A 22,685-nucleotide genomic window follows, 5' to 3' on the forward strand; every position below is an offset into this window, starting at 1 on the left:
GTCTGTCTGTCTGATAAAAAGCGTTTACACGTTATTACTCCCACAACCATGCTTGGATCAAGTTGAAACTTCGCACAATTATTCATTGTCATTGGCAAGACATGAATCAATACAATTAAAAAAAATAACCAATTAGTCCATTAATTATTTGATACCAACAAAGGAAACTAATCCTTCAGTATTTACAGATATGGCTAAAGTTGTTGGGTTTGGTGCTCTTTCTCCCTCACGTATTGTCCGATCTAGTTGATACTTTAAACAATTATTTATTGTATCTAACAAAACATGAACCAATAAAGAAAATACCCAATCAGTCAATTAATTATTGGTAATTAATTATTTTGTTTGATATCGAATAAAGGAAATAACTTGCACATTGTTGATAGATATAGTTTTAAGGCCAGAGTTCTTCCACTTTGGATTAAAAAAATAGTATTTGTTATATTTTGCTGTTTGTTTTATTTTAATGAATTATGTTTTATTTTGGGTCCAAAAGTTCTTCACAATAATGTCTGCTCTTCGTTTGCACTTTGATGTTTAAGATCAGGTTTAAAACTCTTTATGGGGTGCCATGGCTGAGTGGTTAAGCACTTGGCTTCCAGACCTAGGGTCCTGGGTTCGAATCTTGGCAGAGACTGGGATTTGGAATTTCAGATTTTTAGGTGCGCCCCTGAGTCCACCCAACTCTAATGGGTACTTGACTTTAGATGGGAAAAGTAAAGGTTTTTGTGCTGACCACATGACACCTTGCTCGTTAACCATTATTTAAAGAAACAGACCTTAACATTATCTGCCATATAGATCGCAAGGTCTGAAAGGGAAACTTTCCTTTTTTTTTATATTTATACTGTTTGAGAACTAATTTACAGATAAAGAAAAGAAAACGATATAAAGAAAGGTGTGGCGATAAAATGGGAACAAAGCTTAACGTATGAAAATGAAAAGGAAATATTAGGAGAGATTCTGAAATTAATTTTTTTTAAGTAATATCGAGGACGCCCTATTGAAAGATCAGCGTTGCCAACTAAAAAATGAAATAGAAACATAAAAATGATTTTGAGCGACAAGCGAAAGAGTTACGACATTTGATTCTATTCTGCTGACCAAATGTATAATATGGGTTTTTAAATACTCGGTATCCAGTACACAGATATACCCCAGAAAAAGCTTGTTATTTATGAATTGTGGTTTTAACTTATTACTTTTTATGATCTCTGACATACCATTGTTTACATACATTCCAGACGTTGAAGAAATATCTTTTTAGGTGCACAATGATTGTGCATGCTGAATTGTCAAATTGAAAGTTTTATTTTGATCGTGCGTATAATATAACAATTATAAGCCTAAGTCTAGTGAGAGCACATCAATCTTCATCAGTCTTAAAGCCCAACACATTGTCGTTAAACTAGCTCGTGATACAAGGACGATGACGTATTTCGTGTTGGAGGATGTTTGAAGTATAGACCACACCAGGTCCAGGCTTAATGCTGTCTGAAGTATAGACCACACCAGGTCCAGGCTTAATGCTGTCTGAAGTATAGACCACACCAGGTCCAGGCTTAATGCTGTCTGAAGTATAGACCACACCAGGTCCAGGCTTAATGCTGTCTGAAGTATAGACCACACCAGGTCCAGGCTTAATGCTGTCTGAAGTATAGACCACACCAGGTCCAGGCTTAATGCTGTCTGAAGTATAGACCACACCAGGTCCAGGCTTAATGCTGTCTGAAGTATAGACCACACCAGGTCCAGGCTTAATGCTGTCTGAAGTATAGACCACACCAGGTCCAGGCTTAATGCTGTCTGAAGTATAGACCACACCAGGTCCAGGCTTAATGATGTCTGAAGGATACGACCGCACAAGGCCTCGAAGCTGAGGTGGGCTCGCGATTTTGCGTCCACCTGTGTCAAGCGCTGTTAATTCTGCCGGATAAATTCATTTCTGCAGCTTATTAAGGCGGGAAATCATTTGAAGGCGTAACTCTACCCCGGGACTTGCTTCAGGAGATCGCAGCGCTCTCTGCGTAGCTGAAACGGTAAGACACGTGATAGCCTTCCTAATGTTTGGATCTACACTGCACTGCCGTTTTGAACAGGGCTTCAATATTTTCTAGTCCGGCCTACACTGATATGTTTAGAAAAGGCTGAGAGAGAAGTGGAGTATAGACCAGTGTGCATGAAAGGCAAATACTTCTATAGTTAATGATGCTCTTTTTGTATTTTTTTTAAATTTCGAAATATGCATACATTGGACGTCTTTGATTATAGACAATAACTTGCCTCCCCTAAGAGTAATTATCACATTTTTGCCGTTGGGCGCTTTTAAATAACATTTGATGTCGTGCCTTTCTCTTGGAAGAGAAAAAATTTTACTGGTTGAGATCAATCGCCCTCAGGGGCGCCATTCATTACTTCATTAACCCTATCTTGCTTCATTTGGTCAACATTCATGTTTATTTCTAAAATGTTTCTCATTTCAAAGTAAAATGAATGTTATTTATTTATGGCTGTAAATTGCCTTCAGGAAGCATGCTCACTTCGATTTCCGTATGCAGAAGAAGAATAAATGCGATTGTGTCACTGACCTATATGAATATAATCTAATGAAGAAATGTATCCCATCATTCTTGAATGTTATGTAGCTGTTTCCCTTCTCTAATGTAGTTTTGGATGTAAAGAATTACAATTTCTTATTCCTATTCTGTTGGAAACTTGCAGCTAGATACAAATTAACTTTTTTTGTTTTATTTCTGGTGTACAGAAGTATTAATAACCTGTCTATTTTAATGAATATATGATCATCTCTGCACTTTTGAGAACTATAAGATCCATTTTCTAAATTCTTTCGCTTATAGAATAAAGTTATTATTTTTTAGTTGGCAATAATTCACTTCTAGGCCTATGTAGCATATTAAATATTTTTTTTAGAGTTTATCCAATTATTACTTTATCCCTGCCAATTTTCATTGCTTTTATATTCTTACCTTTTTCCACATTTCTACATACTGCTTTAGCTTCTATTGTTTATGATACTGTATTCGAGGGCTTAAAAAAAGTAAACTGATCTTAATAATAAAAAACTAAACAAATAAAAGATTACTGTGCCAAATGTCAAAATGAAATCTCAAAATGTCATCAAATGAAAATATGTAGCAAGAAAAACGGCCAGTTTTTTTTTTTTTATCTACTTAACCCAAGTTGGGTCTATCGGCTCAATGTCCTTCTGTTTCCTAAGTGGATAAAACTTTTCACTTCAACCAAAATCTATTTCCTCCAATGAAACACAAGTGTGAAAATGGATTCGCGTACCAAGCGAACAGTATGACCCCACTTCACAGAGTTACAATCACAGCCTGGGGATCTCATCTCTTGGGCGAGACTAGATCTAGATGTAGATATAGTCATTGTAGTTATAACTTCAAGTATTTTCCTTTTTCTGATGGAAAATACTTTGTACTTTCTGATGTAAAATATTTTGTTCTTTCTGATGTAAAATACTTTGTTCTTTCTGGTTTCAAATACTTTGTTCTTTCTGGTTTGAAATACTTTGTTCTTTCTGATGTAAAATACTTTGTTCTTTCTGGTTTGAAATACTTTGTTATTTCTGGTTTGAAATACTTTGTTCTTTCTGGTTTGAAATACTTTGTTCTTTCTGATGTAAAATACTTTGTTCTTTCTGGTGTAAAATACTTTGTTCTTTCTAATTTAAAATATTTTGTTCTTTCTGGTTTGAAATACTTTGTTTTTTCTGGTTTGAAATACTTTGTTCTTTCTGGTGTAAAATACTTTGTTCTTTCTAGTTTGAAATACTTTGTTCTTTCTAATTTAAAATACTTTGTTCTTTCTGGTGTAAAATACTTTGTTCTTTCTGATTTGAAATACTTTGTTCTTTCTAATTTGAAATACTTTGTTCTTTCTGGTGTAAAATACTTTGTTCTTTCTTGTGTAAAATACTTTGTTCTTTCTGGTGTAAAATACTTTGTTCTTTCTGATTTGAAATACTTTGTTCTTTCTGATTTGAAATACTTTGTTCTTTCTGGTGTAAAATACTTTGTTCTTTCTGATTTGAAATACTTTGTTCTTTCTAGTTTGAAATACTTTGTTCTTTCTAATTTAAAATACTTTGTTCTTTCTGGTGTAAAATACTTTGTTCTTTCTGGTTTGAAATACTTTATTCTTTCTGATTTGAAATACTTTGTTCTTTCTAGTTTGAAATACTTTGTTCTTTCTAGTTTGAAATACTTTGTTCTTTCTAATTTAAAATACTTTGTTCTTTCTGGTGTAAAATACTTTGTTCTTTCTGGTGTAAAATAATTTGTTCTTTCTGGTGTAAAATACTTTGTTCTTTCTGATTTGAAATACTTTGTTCTTTCTAATTTAAAATACTTTGTTCTTTCTGGTGTAAAATACTTTGTTCTTTCTGATTTGAAATACTTTGTTCTTTCTGGTGTAAATACTTTGTTCTTTCTGTTGTAAAATACTTTGTTCTTTCTGATGTAAAATACTTTGTTCTTTCTGGTTTGAAATACTTTGTTCTTTCTGGTTTCAAATACTTTGTTCTTTCTGGTTTGAAATACTTTGTTCTTTCTGGTTTGAAATACTTTGTTCTTTCTGGTGTAAATACTTTGTTCTTTCTGTTGTAAAATACTTTGTTCTTTCTGATGTAAAATACTTTGTTCTTTCTGGTTTGAAATACTTTGTTCTTTCTGGTTTGAAATACTTTGTTCTTTCTGGTTTGAAATACTTTGTTCTTTCTGATGTAAAATACTTTGTTCTTTCTGGTTTGAAATACTTTGATCTTTCAGGTTTGAAATACTTTGTTCTTACTGGTTTGAAATACTTTGTTCTTTCTGATGTAAAATACTTGTTCTTTCTGGTGTAAAATAATTTGTTCTTTCTAATTTAAAATATTTTGTTCTTTCTGGTTTGAAATACTTTGTTCTTTCTGGTTTGAAATACTTTGTTCTTTCTGGTGTAAAATACTTTGTTCTTTCTGGTGTAAAATACTTTGTTCTTTCTGGTTTGAAATACTTTGTTCTTTCTAATTTAAAATACTTTGTTCTTTCTGGTATAAAATACTTTGTTCTTTCTGATGTAAAATACTTTGTTCTTTCTGATTTGAAATACTTTGTTCTTTCTCATTTGAAATACTTTGTTCTTTCTGATTTGAAATACTTTGTTCTTTCTGATTTGAAATACTTTGTTCTTTCTGATTTGAAATACTTTTTTTTCTGATTTGAAATACTTTGTTCTTTCTGATGTAAAATACTTTGTTTTTTCTGATTTGAAATACTTTGTTCTTTCTGATGTAAAATACTTTGTTCTTTCTGATTTGAAATACTTTGTTCTTTCTGATGTAAAATACTTTGTTCTTTTCTGATGTAAAATACTTTGTTCTTTCTGATTTGAAATACTTTGTTCTTTCTCGAAACCTGTTACCTACATTACGAAAGATCAACATATATAGCTGCTACTTTTTATTTATATCAAATGTTGCCACTGATATGGTGCATCAAATAATTTCCCTCCTGAAAAAAATAATTCTAAACTGTCTGTAGCCCAAAGCATTTGGCAAAGATTTATTGCAACTATGTATTCTCAAGTTGAATGTATCACTATTGGAAATTTCACAAATGAAATGAAAGATAGGGAATGCAACAATATGCAATTGTACATGTACACAATGACTGTAGTCCATTGTATTTGATCAGAAAGTTTTGGTGAAGTAGAAAGCATTGCAAAACATGGTCTTTTCTTAAGCGGTCACGTCGCTTTAATAGTTTTTAGCAGGGCGTACAATAAGGTTATCTACGAATGAAATAGACGTCTTCTAGAAGGCATTCAGTTGGTGTATTCGCTATCTCTAGTGTGTATGAAATAGATGTCTTCTAGAAGGCATTCATAATTGGTGTATTCGCTATCTCTAGTATGTATGAAATAGATGTCTTGTAGATGTATTAGTTATCTCTATTTTTTGCATTTAAATTAACAAATAGGGTTAATATACGAATGATAGTTCTAGCCCTTAGTTTTCAAACCAATCCTATCAACCCCTCTTACACTTCAAATGAAAGAATATTATTGACATTAAAAGTGAATAAAAATATAACAACGAATTTTTAGTAGTTGGATTTAACAGCTTGTCAGTTATTGGTGTAGTTATTGAATAATCTGGGCGCACAATGGTTTTGTCTTCGTTGTTATTGGCAAAATTTGTAGGTCACGACTGGTCACTTTCTAGTTGGCTAAGATGAAATACAACTAGTTGTGTATGAAGATCAACATTGAGTGAACAAGTTTCATACATACATTACATTCCTCAAATGGTTCCATCTTCAATGAACTCAAGGTAAACATTTTAAAGAAAAAAAAAGCTTTTTAAAAAAAAAAAAGCTTTTTATTAGTTTGCATCAGTCATAGAATTAAATTTGTAATAGATCTAGACTAACAATAATAAATCTGTGCGGTTAGAAATATATAACCACTATGCTAGGGAATTGCTTATGAAAATAAAAAAGATTTTATAGTTATCTATTGTTAGTTTCAAACTTTTCTCTCTACAAAGTATAAAGGGGACTAATTCAACTTATTCCACCTTATCAGTAAAGTACAATTTCTTTCCCTTGTTCGAGATACGAAAAAATAATTAACTGCCAATAGTTAATTAACGAATTAGTAATTTTTTTAATTGATTGTTGTTTTGTTAGGTAAAAGAAATAATTGTTCGAAATTTCAGCTTGATCCGAGATTGAGTGTGGGAGAAATAACGTGTACAAACTTTTTACCAGACAGACAGAGTGAGATGATATAAGCTTTGTAAAAAAGAATTCCTCCAAAAGAATTTCTTTCTGGTAAATTGACTCAAAAATGTCTTCTATTTCTTCAGGCCTTCGTCACTGACCAGCGAGGCACTAGCTGGCATATCTGAAGTGAACACCTCCCAGCTTTGTCCACCGTCCCCAGGTAATTTGTTGTAACATGTTTGTGGTCTGTGAACACGTTTACATGCATGTTTCTTTTGTTACAATATTTGAAGAGAATCTAGAATTTCTTTGAAAGTGCCTTGACTGTTTTCTTTAATGATGAATCATTGCAGTGAGGTCTCTGAAAGTTTGGTGATATTATCACACAGTGATTTTTAGGCCTACAAGAAAATGTAAACAGTTATTTAATTTGTAGTGAAGTAGATTTTTATACTGGAAAAAAAAAGTGCGATGAAAATAATATTTAAATTATTTCTAAATCAGTTATTTAATGATCTAATACAGGAAAAAAAAACGAAATATTGAAGTAAAAACATACTTGTAACCTATATAGGATCTAGATATAGACATATCAATATATAGATTAGACGTATCAACATATAGAAATAGACCTATCAATATATAGATATAGAATCAACATATGGCTACAGACCTATCAATAGATCAAAACAGGCCTACCAATATGTATATGTAGTTTATGTAGGTATATATAGCTATTGTATATTTAGCTATAGATCGAGACCCACCAATAGCTAGAATTAAAGTCTACAGAACCTTTTATTAATATCCAATGGATAAAACTACGGATGTCGTCCCACAATTTTACTTAGTCTATGTAGACGTAAGGTGTGCTTGACCGTAGTTATTGATCTATCGATACACTGGTCAAGTGGTAATTACTTCCCTGTCAATTTACATGTCACCACCGATGGTACCCTAATTGTGTTTTCTGTTTTACAATTTAATTAAACGTGGTTAAAGGGTCTGCAAAGAAATCGGTTGGAGGGGATGAGGTCACCTCATTGGGCCTCATCGTGTGCGGGTTTGTGTGGGATGGTGGGACAGGTATTGCCTGCATACGTGTGAGCCTGGGAATATGTGACATAAGTGGGACTTGTATTTTTCTGTCATTTGTTCGCATCAATATTGTTGTTGTTTGTGCTATGACCTACTTTGCTGTACTCTTGGTGTGTATGTGATCACCAAGGCGTGCTTTTGTGTAGTATTGTAGCATATTTCAACAATCGTTTTTCTCATTGTTAGCCTCTCTCTCTCTTTCTCTCTCTCTCTTTCTCTCTGTCTCTCTCTCTATATATATATATTTATATATATATATATATATATATATATATATACACACATATACTAATACAAAGGATATCTATGCGCTGTGTTTATATATGTAAGTTATTGATTAGACATTTTACTCTACAAAAGAAGAAAAAAAATTAAAGACAATTTTTCTTTACTTCCAGACGATACAAATGAAGAAAGCGGGCTGACTATCGATTTGGGTCACGAGGATGAAGCAGACTCTTCGGCCAGGGATGCCATGAGTCCGGCAGCTGAGGTGGACGCGGAGATAACCGAGGCTCACACCTCGTCTACGGACAGCCTACTGGAGAGGTCAGTTTTGTTCAGTGGACAGCTAGTTTGATGGATGTGGATGTAGATTATTGTTCTCTTTATGTAAAAGAAAAATAGTAACGTAGTCAAAGTTGTGTGTGTATTATTCGTATTTCATATCAATCAAGTTGTGTGATTGACTTTAATATCGGGAATAAGGAAGTCCGTTTGTTGATGTTTTTTTTTTGTTTCGAACTATTTATATCATCTGTTTTCACGCCTTGATAACTGCTTGTCCTTGATATCTGTCGCCATTTGATAGCTGGCTGATACGCGAGAACAGTGGCTGGCCTAGTTTAGGTCAGTGTGGTAACTGATGGTTTCTGTTTCATGTACAGACATGAGATTCTGATGTTTTTAAATTGAACTCTCTATTGAAAGGACTCGATGGGTGCATGTCAGGCGAGTGTCAATGTGTCTCACTCTCTGATAATTTGATATACACCTGACTTACATAATTCTCGCTAACTTGTTATGACATGGCACTGTGACCTGTCATTGGCAGAGACAGATGCTTAGGTGTTTGTTTTATGTGTGACATATAATGGGATATGGATAATTCTGACAGTGGGTAATTAATTTCTAGATTTTCTATGAATAACTGACATTTGGGTCACCTTATTACTTTATGTAATTTAAAACCTTTAGGCATATATTTTTAAAGTTTACCGATCCAGAATCGGTTTGGTTTAGTCTCATTCACAGCAGATTCTGTCCATATTCAAGAAAAAACAACAGTGATTAATCTGGGCACTTCAATAGTCCCTCGTGACCGATTGATGTTTCACCTAGCACATTGAATACTGTCTAAGTAGGCCTATATATACGACACATGTGTAAAGATAATTTCAATTTTTTTATGGTAAAGGCTTATCAAAATGTTATCTATTTAAACATTGAATGATGTTTTTATGTAAATGCTTATGTACATCTAATTGCCTCTGCGGCTACGTTCACGATGCCTAGTCAGGCTTTGTAACACACGTCTGTTTAGTCTTTGTCTACGTTGTTTAATTACCTTTCTATACTATAAAGAAATTATAAACAAATTTAAAAAATGCAAGAATAATTCAACTTAAAATGGTGACATGTGGCCAATGAAACACGTGCGACTTGAACTGCCTCATTGCTTTCACGTGAACTTTGGAGTCAAGTTTTGTATTTACCAGTAGTTCAGAATTTCTAGTTGAACTTCCTGGGGTTATGATTTATAACTTATAATACATTATCAAGAGCCCGTAATGTCGTTTGACTAACCAATTAATGTATCGCTTAATAAGAGCCCTTCTGTGCAACTGATAAAATTGCGACCTCAGCATTACATTTACTTTTATTTTTTACATGAATTGGAGATTTTCATTCATGGCGGGAAACCTGTAAATAACAAAACCTCTTGGTGTCTCCGGTGTATAAAGTGTCGATAAGCTAGGCTAGGATTTTTCAAAAGTTTCATGATATTTGAGGTTTATAGTTTAGCATTGCAGAATCAAATTGTGTAAGCTCTTCTGTGTATGGCTTCTATTTAGTTGGCAGTTTTGAACTTTAGAATCCTTGACATTGTTCTGAAAATCTCCAATTCAACCTTGATTAATTTTTGTGAACTTCTTTGTAATAGTTTTATAATAAGCGAATTTATAAATTGAATTTCTAGATCAAACATCAAACACTGCTTTTTAGAAAATCATTCGCTTTATTAAAAAAAAAATCGAAACAATCAAAACTACTATTAAATCTAATTTGTGTGCAACAAAAGTTATCAATCATCCATGGTATCCAAAGCCCATCTAATCGAAATTTCTTGAATTTGGGATAATTCTTAAGAATTAAAATAAAAGAGTTTGAACTCTGGTCTCTTCACTCTCCCATTCAACCTTTATGCCCGCCTACAGTATCTTTTAAAAAAGAAAAACTGTCAGACGATAACTCTTTCTGTTATGCTTCAGTCGGCTGTTGTTGAGCTACCTCTATTTGTTTTTCATGTCTTTGCATTGAGCTATAAATAGCAGGTCGGGGCGAGTAATTTGTGTTGTCTACAAGCACGCGACAAGTAAGAGATGTAGACTCGCACTTTCTCTACCAGAAGTGGGATGTTTTGAAACAGGAAGAGAGAGAGAGGTGTGCCAACATATGAGCCTTTTTTTATATTTGACGAAAATTCATTTCAGCTCTAACTCCGGGAAGATATCCCCTGAAGACTCGACACACACACACACACATACGCACACATACAGTTGACACACACACACATACACATAGACACACGCACAGACACAAAGACACACGTATCAGTCTGTGTATATAAGGATTCCCGACGCCTTGTACATAATATATACTTTAGCAGTTTAGCTCATGAAACAAATATTTAATGAAAACACTTAAACTGTAGAACTGAACCAATCAATGCAAATTTTTATTTTAGTTTATTTCAATACATAGACAGTTATTTTATTTCACGCACTGAGGCAATATAAACATTTTTGTATCTTTAAGGCCACATCCTATGCAGGCTTAATCTCATTTTTATACATTGGAAGTTTATATTCACGGCTGATTCTCGTTATAAAATCCATGCAAAACTTTGTGATAAAAAAATTCTTTAATCAATATCTCTGTTACTAGTTTGTTTGGTCCTAAATAGGATGTGATTATCATTTTGACAAAGCTTATATCACTCACTCTGTCTGGTCAAAAGTTTGTGCACGTTATTGTTCCCTCACCTTATCTCGGATTAAGTTGAAATTTTGCACATCTATTTTATTTTTTTTTGTACCTGACAAAACAATCAATAAAAAAAGTTAATTAATTATTGGTAATTCGGTATTAAAAAAAAGAAAGAAATTGTTCTTGACAGATGCGGTGGTATAAGTTTAATTAGTCTACATTATACTTTGTGTTTATTCTGCTTAAGAAGCATAAGCACTTTGCTGGCACAATGGTTAGTGTATTGGCTTGAGTATTTTTTGTTAGACTTTTGACTTCCACATTTAAACTTTAGTAGTTCCTGTTCTCAATATTTTATATTGTACGTCAATATCTTTCAAATATTTTACAAACAATCCACCTAAAATACCCGAGCTTGTTTTTTTTTTTTTTGTCTAGAAACAAGAAAGACAAAATAAAACTACTTTAAAATCCTTACTCTGATTTTGTCTGGTTTTAAAAAAAACAGGTATTGGCGACCTTTTTTCTATTATTGCATAAAGAAAAATAAATCAAAATCAGAGTCACAAAATATTTAATCGCCAAAGAAAAAACGTTGATCTATATTTAATCTCTGTGAAATGTGCCAACATAGTTTCTAAAATGTTCCTCTTTTAAGAGCTCAACTTTTAAACGCATATTCAATTTTTGTTTTGTTACTTAATTTTAACATTGTTTACTATTTCCTTTTTTTTTTCTTTCTAGGGTTACAGATGAGATTACTAATTCTGGTTCTGGTGACCATGGCACTACTGTCTTTCAGACGTCTGTTAAACTTTCGCCCCCACAGTTAGATCTGTCTTTTCACACATCGGAAGAAGATGGTCGTGCAGAGACTACGCCGGACAGAGAGACCATCAAGGTAGAGTCATCGGAAATGTCCGGCAGCTCGACCCAATTGAGCACAAACTCGTCCTCTGCGCTGACCACCTCGACCACCACCTCGGCGTCGCCGTTCTCAGCGACAGACATGTCGCCCGGCGGGTATTCTCTGCCGGTATTATCGTCCTCCTCTGTCGCCACGAACTCGGCAGCGCCTTCGGTGCAGAAGCAGGGAGGGATGACTGTCCCAGAGGTGGATGAAGCCAACTTGCCTCAGGCGACAACTGCACCGTCCGCCAGTGCCACCGGCCACGCCAGCAGCAGGTTTGGTGTGGCCATAAGGACTAACACTACAACGACATCAACAACAACGACTTCCTCGAGCTTGGTGGTCACGTGCCCGGCTCCGGCCGTGGACAATTCAGCGTTGCCTTTAGACTTGTGCCTGAAAAAAACCGGTAAGTTTCTGCTAGCACTAGACTGTGTCTCGACAAAACCCGTAGTGAACTAAACGTGCGCCCTGTACTTTATGTATCTCCCCCCCCCCCGCTAGTTTCCATGAACATCACATAAAAATATAGGCTGCGTATCCCCCTCCCGCCGAGGGTGGCGCCAGGGGCATCGTACCCTCCTTGCCCCCATTTCACTACGCCTCTGGTCTAGACATTTGCCAGTACTCAGTGGCGTCTCTTGGATGGGGAGAGATCTAAATTTGAAAATCCCCTGGGACACCACTTGAAGGGGCCCCTAAATGAGTGTCCAAAATATTTTTTGTACATTAAATATTAAGCCAATGCTATGTTATCTTGCTGTTCGTGTTATGTCAATTAGTGACCATGTTGCATGTATTCCGCACATTACACTTGTATATTTATTTAGTACTTTATCTCATGTCATGATGTTAAATGTCAAAATGCAGGGGACCCTAAAGAGGCCAGGCCTTCCGGGCCCCCAAATCCCTTGCTACGCCACTGTCAGTAGTGTTGACTTCCTCACTAAAAATTAACTACGGTAATCAGTTCTTTGATTAGTCTTCGATTTTTAAATGTGCTTTAAGAAAAAAAAATAGCAAAAGAGAAAAAGAAAAGAAAGTGATTTGAAGGAATGTGATGGTGATAGTATGTAACCTACAGAAAAACTTAAAGAAACTGAAAAGATGAAGAGTTGGAGAAATTTAAAATAATTAAAATAAAAAACTTTAAGGACGTCATATTGAGAAATCACTGCTGCCAACTAAATGATTACAAATTGTGCTATAAACGAAAGAATTTAAATAGTGGATTCTTTGGTGCTAATGCGTAAAACTTTGTATATATGTTTTAATTAAAATACTTTGCTATCAATACTTGTGTAGTCTGCACACCGGAGACACCAAAAAGCTTGCTATTTATGGATTTGCTGCTGTGTATGAAGATCTCTAACAGTCAGGAAATAATCCTAAGTTCTTTCTCAACACATTGAAATAAGCTTTGCCTTTTTTTTTTCTTTGGGTTATGTGGAATGGTTGTTTATCGTTCTCGTCTCCTTAAAGTTCTCAGACGTTCCTCCAGCAAGTCTACAAATAATCATTTTCAAACACAGTCGTCCTTGTTAACAAGATGGTATGACGACTCCTTCGTTCAATGTGAAAGGGGTACTCCTGCACTTACGGTTGGACTCTATTACGAGGCTGTCTTTAATGTTTCTCTGCCCATATTTGTTTACCTCACTTCATTCTCGCTGCAATTAAAAGGACTGTTTTCCTTTTTTTTTTTTTTTATTCTCTCATTGACCAGGCCAAACATTTCTACTTCATGCAGATCTCTCTTTAAAATAATAATCTCTAATCAGGCGAACGTAATGAAACGAAATTAGCGCCTCTGGTTCATGATTTTAAAGTGAACTCGCTAATTATTTCATTAGCTAAAGACACATTCTCTTAATAACGGGTATTGATTTGAGACTGTTGTAGCCTTCTAGAAGGGGAAAGACAAGCATGATGCTGTTATCTGGTCGTGTCATTCAGCTTTACCTGTGACAAGTTTCACAAGATCTGTCATTAATGAACCTAACGGACATTTCATAATCTATTCTGGGAAATTATTTTATTTTTGTCTTTTTTAGAGGATTCGTGTCTCAGCAGCCATATTTTCTAGCTTTCTGTAACTGTAATGATTTCCCAAGGCATGAACTGTTTTACTACCATACCAAACATTATTGTGCAAGAACGTGATAGTTGATAGGGAGAAGCTGAAAGGTTCGATGCAATTATATTTGGTCTATTTCGTTCCTTACCTTGTTACAAAGTTTATATCTTATCTTATCTTATATAATACAGACGTTACTTCAAAAAAAAAAGATGATGATTAGCCTACGTCCTACGCGTCATGCATATTAACCAATGACTTAAATTCTGCCAAGTCACTTGTTTTCCTGGCTAGCACATGCAACCCATTCCATGTTCTAATAGCATTAGGGAAGAAGGAGCATTTGTACAAATTAGTCCCAGCATATGGGATGAGGAATGTGCCTTTATCTTTGTGTCTTTCTGAGTATTTTATTAAATTTTGTATTTGAAGATTATGGTTCAGTGTTTTATGTATAATTGCTACTTTACTTTTGAGTCTTCTATCCTGAAGGTTTTCTAACTTTAGTGATTTTACTGAAGGTGTTACTCTGTCTATCTGTTTGTCTGTCTGGTAAAAAGATTGCACACGTTATTTCTCCCACACCCATTCTCGGATCAAGTTGAAACTTTGCACAATTATTCATTGGCATAGACGTGAATCAATAAAAAGAACCAATTATTCAATTAATTACCGGTAATTATTTTTGTGTTAGATACCAACAAGGAGAATTAATCCTTCAGTATGCACAGATACTAATGTAGATAACTGGACACGTTATTTCTCCCACACCCACTCACGGATCAAGTTGAAACGTTAAAAAAAATATTTATTGTACTTAAGAAAACATTTTTAAATTTCAATTTTTAAAGAATAACCAAATTAGGCAATAAATTACGTGTTATTAATAATTTATTTTGATATCGAATTATTGAGAAATATAGTTGTAAGTGCATAGTTCTTTCCCTTAGATAAGCTTTGTTCGTTGTTTTGAAAGTTTTTTTGTGTTGTTGTTGTTTTTTTTCATTTGTATTTATTTTTAGTGATCCATGATCAATGTTAGGGACAGTTTCAGTCAAAATAAAAGCAATATTCACACACACACACACACCTCCTTTCCTCCTCCTCAGCCCTGCCCACTTACTACAAATATAATATTTTGGTTAGATACCCGCCTTAGCACAGTTTGGTTAAAGGCAGTACAAGGAAGCTTTTTTTTTCTTCTTATGGATCTTACGGATTATTTATTTTTTTAATTAGAGAAAATCTCTTGACATTAGGCATGTGTGTGTAGAGAAGTCACTCGCTATGTTTGGAGTGTAGCTACTTCTAGCAACAATGGACTCTTTTAGTAGGCGACTATGAAGTGACTTCACATATGGGTGTATCCACCGCTTGAGTCAAGCACAGACACATGGGAATCACAGTGACCAAGCATGTTGTTGGGGCGCAGAGGGTGGAAGTTCATGCACAATTTAACCTTTTGACCTCCCAATAAGCAACACCAACAAAAGTGTTTCATGTTTCTTTGACCTCCCAGTAGTCAGTTAATTTACTGTTGACTAAGACTACGTTCATTGGAGAATGGACCTCATTCACCAATCGTAAACAAACAGCATTTAGTCACGTGATAATATTGATAAACAACGAAAAAAAAACTGTCACGTGATAGCCTCTATGTATTAAAATTAGATCATAATTTGTATAGAAGAAATAGAGAATCACGTGGCTAAATGTTGTTAGTTTACGATTGGTGAATGAGGTCCATTGTAAAAAAAATGTCTTAATTAGTGTTGTGTTTTGCATTGTCCTTTGTCTTTTGCTTTGTCCTTTGTCTTTTTCCTTGTCCTTAATTCGATTACATTTCTTATGTTTCAAAGAATCCCTTGCTACAACGAACTCAAGGGTTAAAGGTCATCCTCCAGTTCAGATGGTGCTGCCTCAAATTCAACACAAGACCCTCACTTCCCCTCATCTAGTGCCAACATCTCCTGCAATCCCCGACATCAAAACTGGAAAGACGTCTGTCTCTTCCGTGTCCCAGGAGCTTGGTGAGTAGAAACAAAAAGACATTCTGGAAATCTAAAACAGAACGCTAGCAGATGCATACTAAATAAAAGAGAGGCATTTGGCTATTAAATTGTTAGAACCTCTCATAGTGGTATTCATATCGAGGCATTCTGCTAGGTTATTGTCAGGATCAGGGCCGGCCTTAGGCATAGGCAAACTTTCGAAACTTGGATAGATCTGAAAGCTATCAGAGCACCATAACTCAATGTTTACTAGTATAACTCTACGTATGTGATCTAGGAATTTCAGTTATTTGTCGATTGAGATATAAACGAGGAGGTTTGTATTCAACTGCGTAATTTTATTTTATCGCTGTTTCTTTCTATGTTTTTTTTTTATTTTATTTGGGCCACCAAAGTCACTTCGCCTAAGGCCCCCAATTATCCAAACCCAGCCCTATTCGCACAAGACTCAGAAAAATGTCTTTAGAGAAGAAATTGCAAAACTTTTGCCCAGTGTCATTGTTGGAGTACCCTAGGTTTTAAGTAAATTGGTAATCTTATTTTTTCACTGTTTAGTTTTTTAGATTCCTATTTCATTTGTTGCCACCAAATTCACTTCGCGTAGGGCCTCCAATTATCTAAGGCCGGTCCTGTTAGGGTATAGATCTATGCATAAAAATTTAGGCCTATTTTAAACAGTCTAACAAAAAACGCTTTTTTTTTGTTAATTTTAATATTCTAGATCTAAAGGGCTTTACTTTTACCATGTCATTGTAGGCCTATTGTTTGCAAATGTATTTTAAGTCAATACAACTTGATCTTAAATCTCTAAGAACGTCATAACAAAGCAAATCACAATTAGCTATAACGAAATTTGAATTCCTGACATGCTTTTGTTGTAGATTCACAATAGTAAGAGAAACATTCTAAGGCTTAAAATATTTTTAAAAATTTCGTTAGAAATCTTGTTAGATACATTTTTACTCGGAGTAATAATAAAAGTCTTTAGAAGCTAGTTCAATGGTCAATTTTTCTTTTTCAGATTCAAAACCAATGGATAATATTGGAGATGACATTCTTTCTTCCAAATCTCATCAGCGCGCTTCATTGGGTTCAGAGTTCAAAGTTGAGGCCACTTATCCCCTGCACACAGACACCCTTGATCTCTGTATCAAAACATCGAATGGAATCAAATCTCTCTCGTCTAATCCAGATACCTCAGCCCATCTCGCTGATGGCTCTGGCGATGGCTCCACTATAGATGAGCGAATCACCATCGGTCTGGCGTTATCTGCAGAACTGGAGACGGAAGCAGATAGAGCCAGTAAAGCCAAATCATTGGACATGGAGGCATCCATTCGAACTCTGGTACAAGCCAATGTAACAGACGTAGGGACAAGTCTGAAACCAGACCTCTTGGATTTACCTTTATCATTGTCTACGTCGTACCAAGACATGTCTAAAACTATGACAGATGCTGAGCTCGACCAGGAGTTTCAAAAGCATCTGATTGAGTTTAAGGCTTTAGAAAAATTAGCAGAGCGAAAAGCTCAAGAGCAGATGCAGGTCGCCATTATGAGGAAACGAAAAGCTGCCATGCTGAGAATAATGGAAATGAAAAAAGCCAAACGAGATTTTGATCGGGTGGGGGGGCAACTTAGTTCTTTCCCACATGATAACGATAGGCCCTCAGTGGCAACTTCAAAGATCTTATCAAATATTTCACCAAATACCTTTGTGGCCAGTACTACCTCAACAGTACCCACTCTGACATCAACATCTACTTCAGTTATGAAACCTTCCCTTTCAAACCTGGAAGGACACTCTTCTACGGTGACTTTAAGTGAAAGTGCCTCCAAAGCTCAAACTCTTCTCGATCCGCCCCTGTCTGAAACATCTGAAAAGATAACTGACTCAGAGACAGCAGACGTGAGCTCACAATCCTCTGATTCTCTTGACACCAGCCAAATAAAAACCGAAGTGATGGATTGTGATTCCGAGATTACCTCTCCGGGACTGAAAGTAGAATGTAAGCTTGAGATAATGGAAGTAGGTTGTGATGAACCGAACGAGACAAGTAATGAATCTCATACAAATGAATTGAATCCTTCAGAGTCTAAATCAAATACTGAAAGTGCGATTTGTCTAGGAACTACTGTGGAGGGAGAAAAAGCTGTGGATACTAAACAAAGCAAGGAACATAAAGACACTGAAAAGAGTTCCGCCAAAACTGCCAATGTTCTGACACCAACACCAGCTCACCAATCCCAGCCTCAAATAGCACTTTTAGACATGCAAGACTCGCCAGTAACTACGGCCTACATACTTGGACCATATCATCGCAGAAGTGTTCAAATTAATGAACCACCTTTCATTGGTAAAGACATCCAGAAGAACGATCAACCACAGAGGGCTCACAACCAACGCCCTTTTCAAACAGCTGGAAACTTAATTGTTCCTAATTCTGGAACATTTTCTTTGCCATCCAGTGGATCTCCAAACACTTCTAGTAACTCTAAACAAAGACAGGAATCAGCTCATGCCATTAAACCTGGCATTAACCAGAACAGCAAACTGGATAAACCTTTAACACAGCCTCTTCAGAAAAGTTCTAGTGGGCCTCCATCCTTGAATGATGGAAGTAATCCTCAGCGCTGTACTGATTTAATCACACTGAGGAACCAAAGGAAATCTCTGGATGATTCAGATCTTAGAAATCAAGTTCGTGTTGCTTCAAAAACCATTTTGGACTCTGGTCCCAAATCAGCTGATCAGGTAAACAAAACCTATCAACCGTTTCATCCAGGTAGCTCAAGTGCTGAAAAGAGAGTTCCAATAAAATCTTCAGAAGCCATTACTCACACCTTACAGCAACATCAACTACCAACTCGGCTGCAACCGCTGCCATCATCACAAATACAAAGCAGTCTTCGTCCCAACGAAAGGCCAACATTCTTTATGGAGGACGGTAGTGATAAAAAGAGCGCGTTTAAAGCTCACGTAAGACCTCAGAACAATCTAGTCATAGATCTGACAAGAGACTCAAGGCCAGCTAGCGGCGAGCTCAGTCTTTCTGCTCATAGCCAACAAGGTCAAGTTCAGCAGACCTCTCCAATGGATGATCGTCTTCATTATTCTAGGCAAGACAGTACTGGTAGAAGAAATCATGTGGCTTTGCCTAATACAGGTGCTAGGATTAATCCATCTGTTGATGACATGTCTTCAGCTATATTCCATGAATTCCAGACAGGTCTAGACAAAACGAATTCCTTACCAAATGGGTTCAACACTGACAGATCTAGGCCTGGTGGGTTCTTAACCAACCAACACCGACCTCCAGTCCGGCTAGAAAGGCCCATTCCAGTGAAAGACACAGTGTACATGCGTGATCAGATTCGGCCTACCATGTCCACTGTGACCCAACACAGGCAGAGATATCTGGATACTTCTTCAGCTCCTGAACAACACTTAAACGTAGCCAGTCAGTCAGTCATGAATAAGAATTATCACAAGGGCAGTGAAGAGCTGTCGCCCTCATACATGCCTAGCTCCCATATGATTGCTCCTACATCTGCTTGGGGAGAAGACCAACACCATAGTGGTGCAGATTTTAATTCAACGCATGCATCTCCTGCTTGGCGTGGCCATTCGCCATTAGCAGCAGCATCCCGGCACATGGAAATGTATGGAGACATGGATAATATCGGCAACCGAATGCTTGCAGAAGACATGGACAAGCAAAGAAATCGAGCTGATATCCATTCAGCTTTCCAAAAGCATGCAGATATGGCATATAAACAGAAGCAGTTGGATGCTGGCCTCGGTTATAGGGCTCCTGCCTTAAACCCCGGCTTACACCACACATTGCAACATCCTAGTCTCCACCCCAGTGCAGTACCGCTTCATCACCAGCCACCAATCATGCTTCAGAGTTTTCAGGCGAGACCTTCCCTCCCTGACCCACCTACCAGTATAAGTGAAAGCTACATGCGACAGCAAGGGCAGTCACAACAGTCGCAGCAGCACCAACAGCAAAAGGTTAGGGCTTTACCTCCCTTAGATGGCACGCAGCCATCGTGGAAAACTTACGGTTCTGTGGATTGCACTATGACATCATCTGCATTACAGGTACTAGATTTAGAGTTAATCCTTTTTTTTTTGTAGATGTTGACTAGATCAATATGGTACCCAGTATTTATAATAGGCTATATTTTATCCTGTTTGTTGTTATCCTTTACTAAAAGTAAAGATCCATTTTTGAAATATCAACACTTGTGCTATGAGGTTTCCCAACTTTATTTTTATACTGCTTTTACTCATTTTAGTATACTAAGATAGATCATGCATCTCAAATAGCCTCTGACAACCAGTCCAGTTCCTGGCCTTCTAGATTGAGCTTATGTCTATGTACCTAATGTATTTCCCTCTTTAATAAACATATTTTATATAAGGCTTATGTGTAAGTGACATCAAATTCTTATTCTTTTAATAGGCTACAAGATTTTTTATGGCAATGACGTACTTTAAAAAAATATTTTAATATATTTTAAACAAATTTAAAAGTAAAATTCAAGATTTGAAGTTATTTCTACAAAGCTTAGGCATATATCAACTCACCATGTCTGGTACAAATTTAGAATACATCATTTCTCCCACTTCCCATTCTCTGATCAAGTTGAAACTTTACACAATTATTCATTGCTCCTAACAAAGCATGAATCAATAAAAAAATTAAACAATTAATTCATTAAATAGTGATGATAATGAAATTTTTATTTGATATCAAAAAGGCAAATAAATCTTGCAGTACTGATAATAATAATAATAAGGCTTGTATTCAGGTCCAAAGATTGAGGAATGCAGTATTTATTGATATATGTGTGCGTGTGTGAGTGGATGTAAATATGGAGTTCTTCTCCTTGCATAAGCTTTGTTTGTTCTTTTCAAAGTATTTTTATAATTTGTTAGTTTCATAAATGTGCCATAATAATTTACAGTTTTAATAGAATGGAACAAAATTTAAAAGAAGTTACATTTAATTCTGTTTTTTAGCAAAGAGCCCCATACGCCCCCAACCAACCATTGAACCCATCAATGTCAGGCATTCAGGATCCCATGGCTTACCAAAAACTTCAGCATCACCAACAACAGCAGCAGCAGCAGATCTTGCAGCACCAACAACAGTATCAGTTTCAACAGATGCAAGGTCGTTCTGCTCAGAAAATAATTCCAACCAATCAGGGCTCATCACCAACTGGGCAGAGGATGCCTCTGCCTCAGTCACATCCTACACAGTCCTTGGCCATACCACAGCTTATGTTTAGTGAATGCTCCAAGTAAGTAGGTGAAACAGGGTTAAATAGAAGTTCAGAGTTAAGGTACTTAGTTTAAGTTTTGTTGAAATTACAAAAAAAAAATTATTATTTGTAATAAATTTTCTCTTTCATTAACTAATAGCAAGCATTATGGTGTATCTAAAGTGCAGAATACAGAAGTATTGATGCAAAAAGTATTTTAATAAGCAATATAGGCCTATATATATATAATATATATCTATATATCTATATATCTATCTATATATATATATATATATATATATATATATATATATATATATATATATAAAGTGTAGCCTATAATATTAGAATCTGATTTCTAAGCTCATTCACTTGTAGCACTTTATATTTTAGTTGGCAACAGTGATCTTTTTCATTCTTAACATTGTTTGAGTTGTCCAATCATTTCAAAATCTCTCCCCATATTCTTCTTTTTATTTTTATACCAATTTTTTTTTTAGGTTCTATCATATCACCACAACATTTCTTCATACTGCTTTCTCTTCTTTTTCTCTCATACTGAAATTTTTTTCTTCAAAAATGTAAATGTAGGCTATCTGAAAAATCAAAGTGTAAGGAAAGAGCAGACTAATGTAATTAATTTCTAGTGTAAAAATCTGCAAATAAAGAGAACAGCTACTTAAGAAGATGAGGATATGTAGGCCACACTTAATAATGGATTTTGTTGCTTGTATTCTTTCCACAGTACACCAAATTACCCCAATATATCTCCCAATAGTCCACAAGCTCCTGGCATGATCCTGTCACAGAACCAGAATATTCACCATAGACCTGGAGAGGCAGAACATTTAAATATTATGCGGCAGGTCTGTCTCTTTCTACTGTTCTAGTTATTTTTTTACTTGAAAATCACATATCCAGAAACAGATATTCTGATGATATACTTTGCAACTTGAAATATGAAAACAGAACTTTTATCCAACTGAAAACATTGCAGTAGTGCTTGTAATATGTGTTTCAATCTGACTATTTGACATGTTGGATCCCTATTTACCATCATCTTTGGCCATTCTATGCAACATTAATCTTCAAGTTGGCAAATCTTTGATGACAGCATCCACTATATTGAGATTTTCAATGACACTACCTTTTGCCAGTTAATTTGTATTTAGAATAAAAAACAATCAATGATTTGATAGATCATCTACTAATGACTCATTTACAAGCTTGAATAAGTAATATAAGTTTCTTCTTTTTTATTCAGCTCCTGTTAAATATTTTACATGTTTCAAATGTTCCTTAAGAGTTGATTAAATATTATTATCATTTATTTCGTTTGTAATATAATTGATAATA

General features: G+C 35.4%; 1 protein-coding gene across 1 annotated transcript in view; it reads left to right on the top strand.

The window, feature by feature from the left end:
- The window catches only part of LOC106067717 (uncharacterized), a 204,512-nt gene that overhangs the window by 175,177 nt on the left and 6,650 nt on the right, over positions 1 to 22,685 (top strand). Inside the window, exons 4-10 of the mRNA XM_056006954.1 lie at positions 6,890 to 6,966; positions 8,243 to 8,393; positions 11,799 to 12,373; positions 15,901 to 16,071; positions 17,075 to 20,160; positions 21,085 to 21,368; positions 22,075 to 22,195. Of these exons, the coding sequence (XP_055862929.1) occupies positions 6,890 to 6,966; positions 8,243 to 8,393; positions 11,799 to 12,373; positions 15,901 to 16,071; positions 17,075 to 20,160; positions 21,085 to 21,368; positions 22,075 to 22,195 (4,465 nt within the window). The remainder of the gene's footprint in view (positions 1 to 6,889; positions 6,967 to 8,242; positions 8,394 to 11,798; positions 12,374 to 15,900; positions 16,072 to 17,074; positions 20,161 to 21,084; positions 21,369 to 22,074; positions 22,196 to 22,685) is intronic.

This window comes from Biomphalaria glabrata, chromosome 12 (genome assembly GCF_947242115.1).
Source record: "Biomphalaria glabrata chromosome 12, xgBioGlab47.1, whole genome shotgun sequence".
NCBI classification, from domain to species: domain Eukaryota; kingdom Metazoa; phylum Mollusca; class Gastropoda; family Planorbidae; genus Biomphalaria; species Biomphalaria glabrata.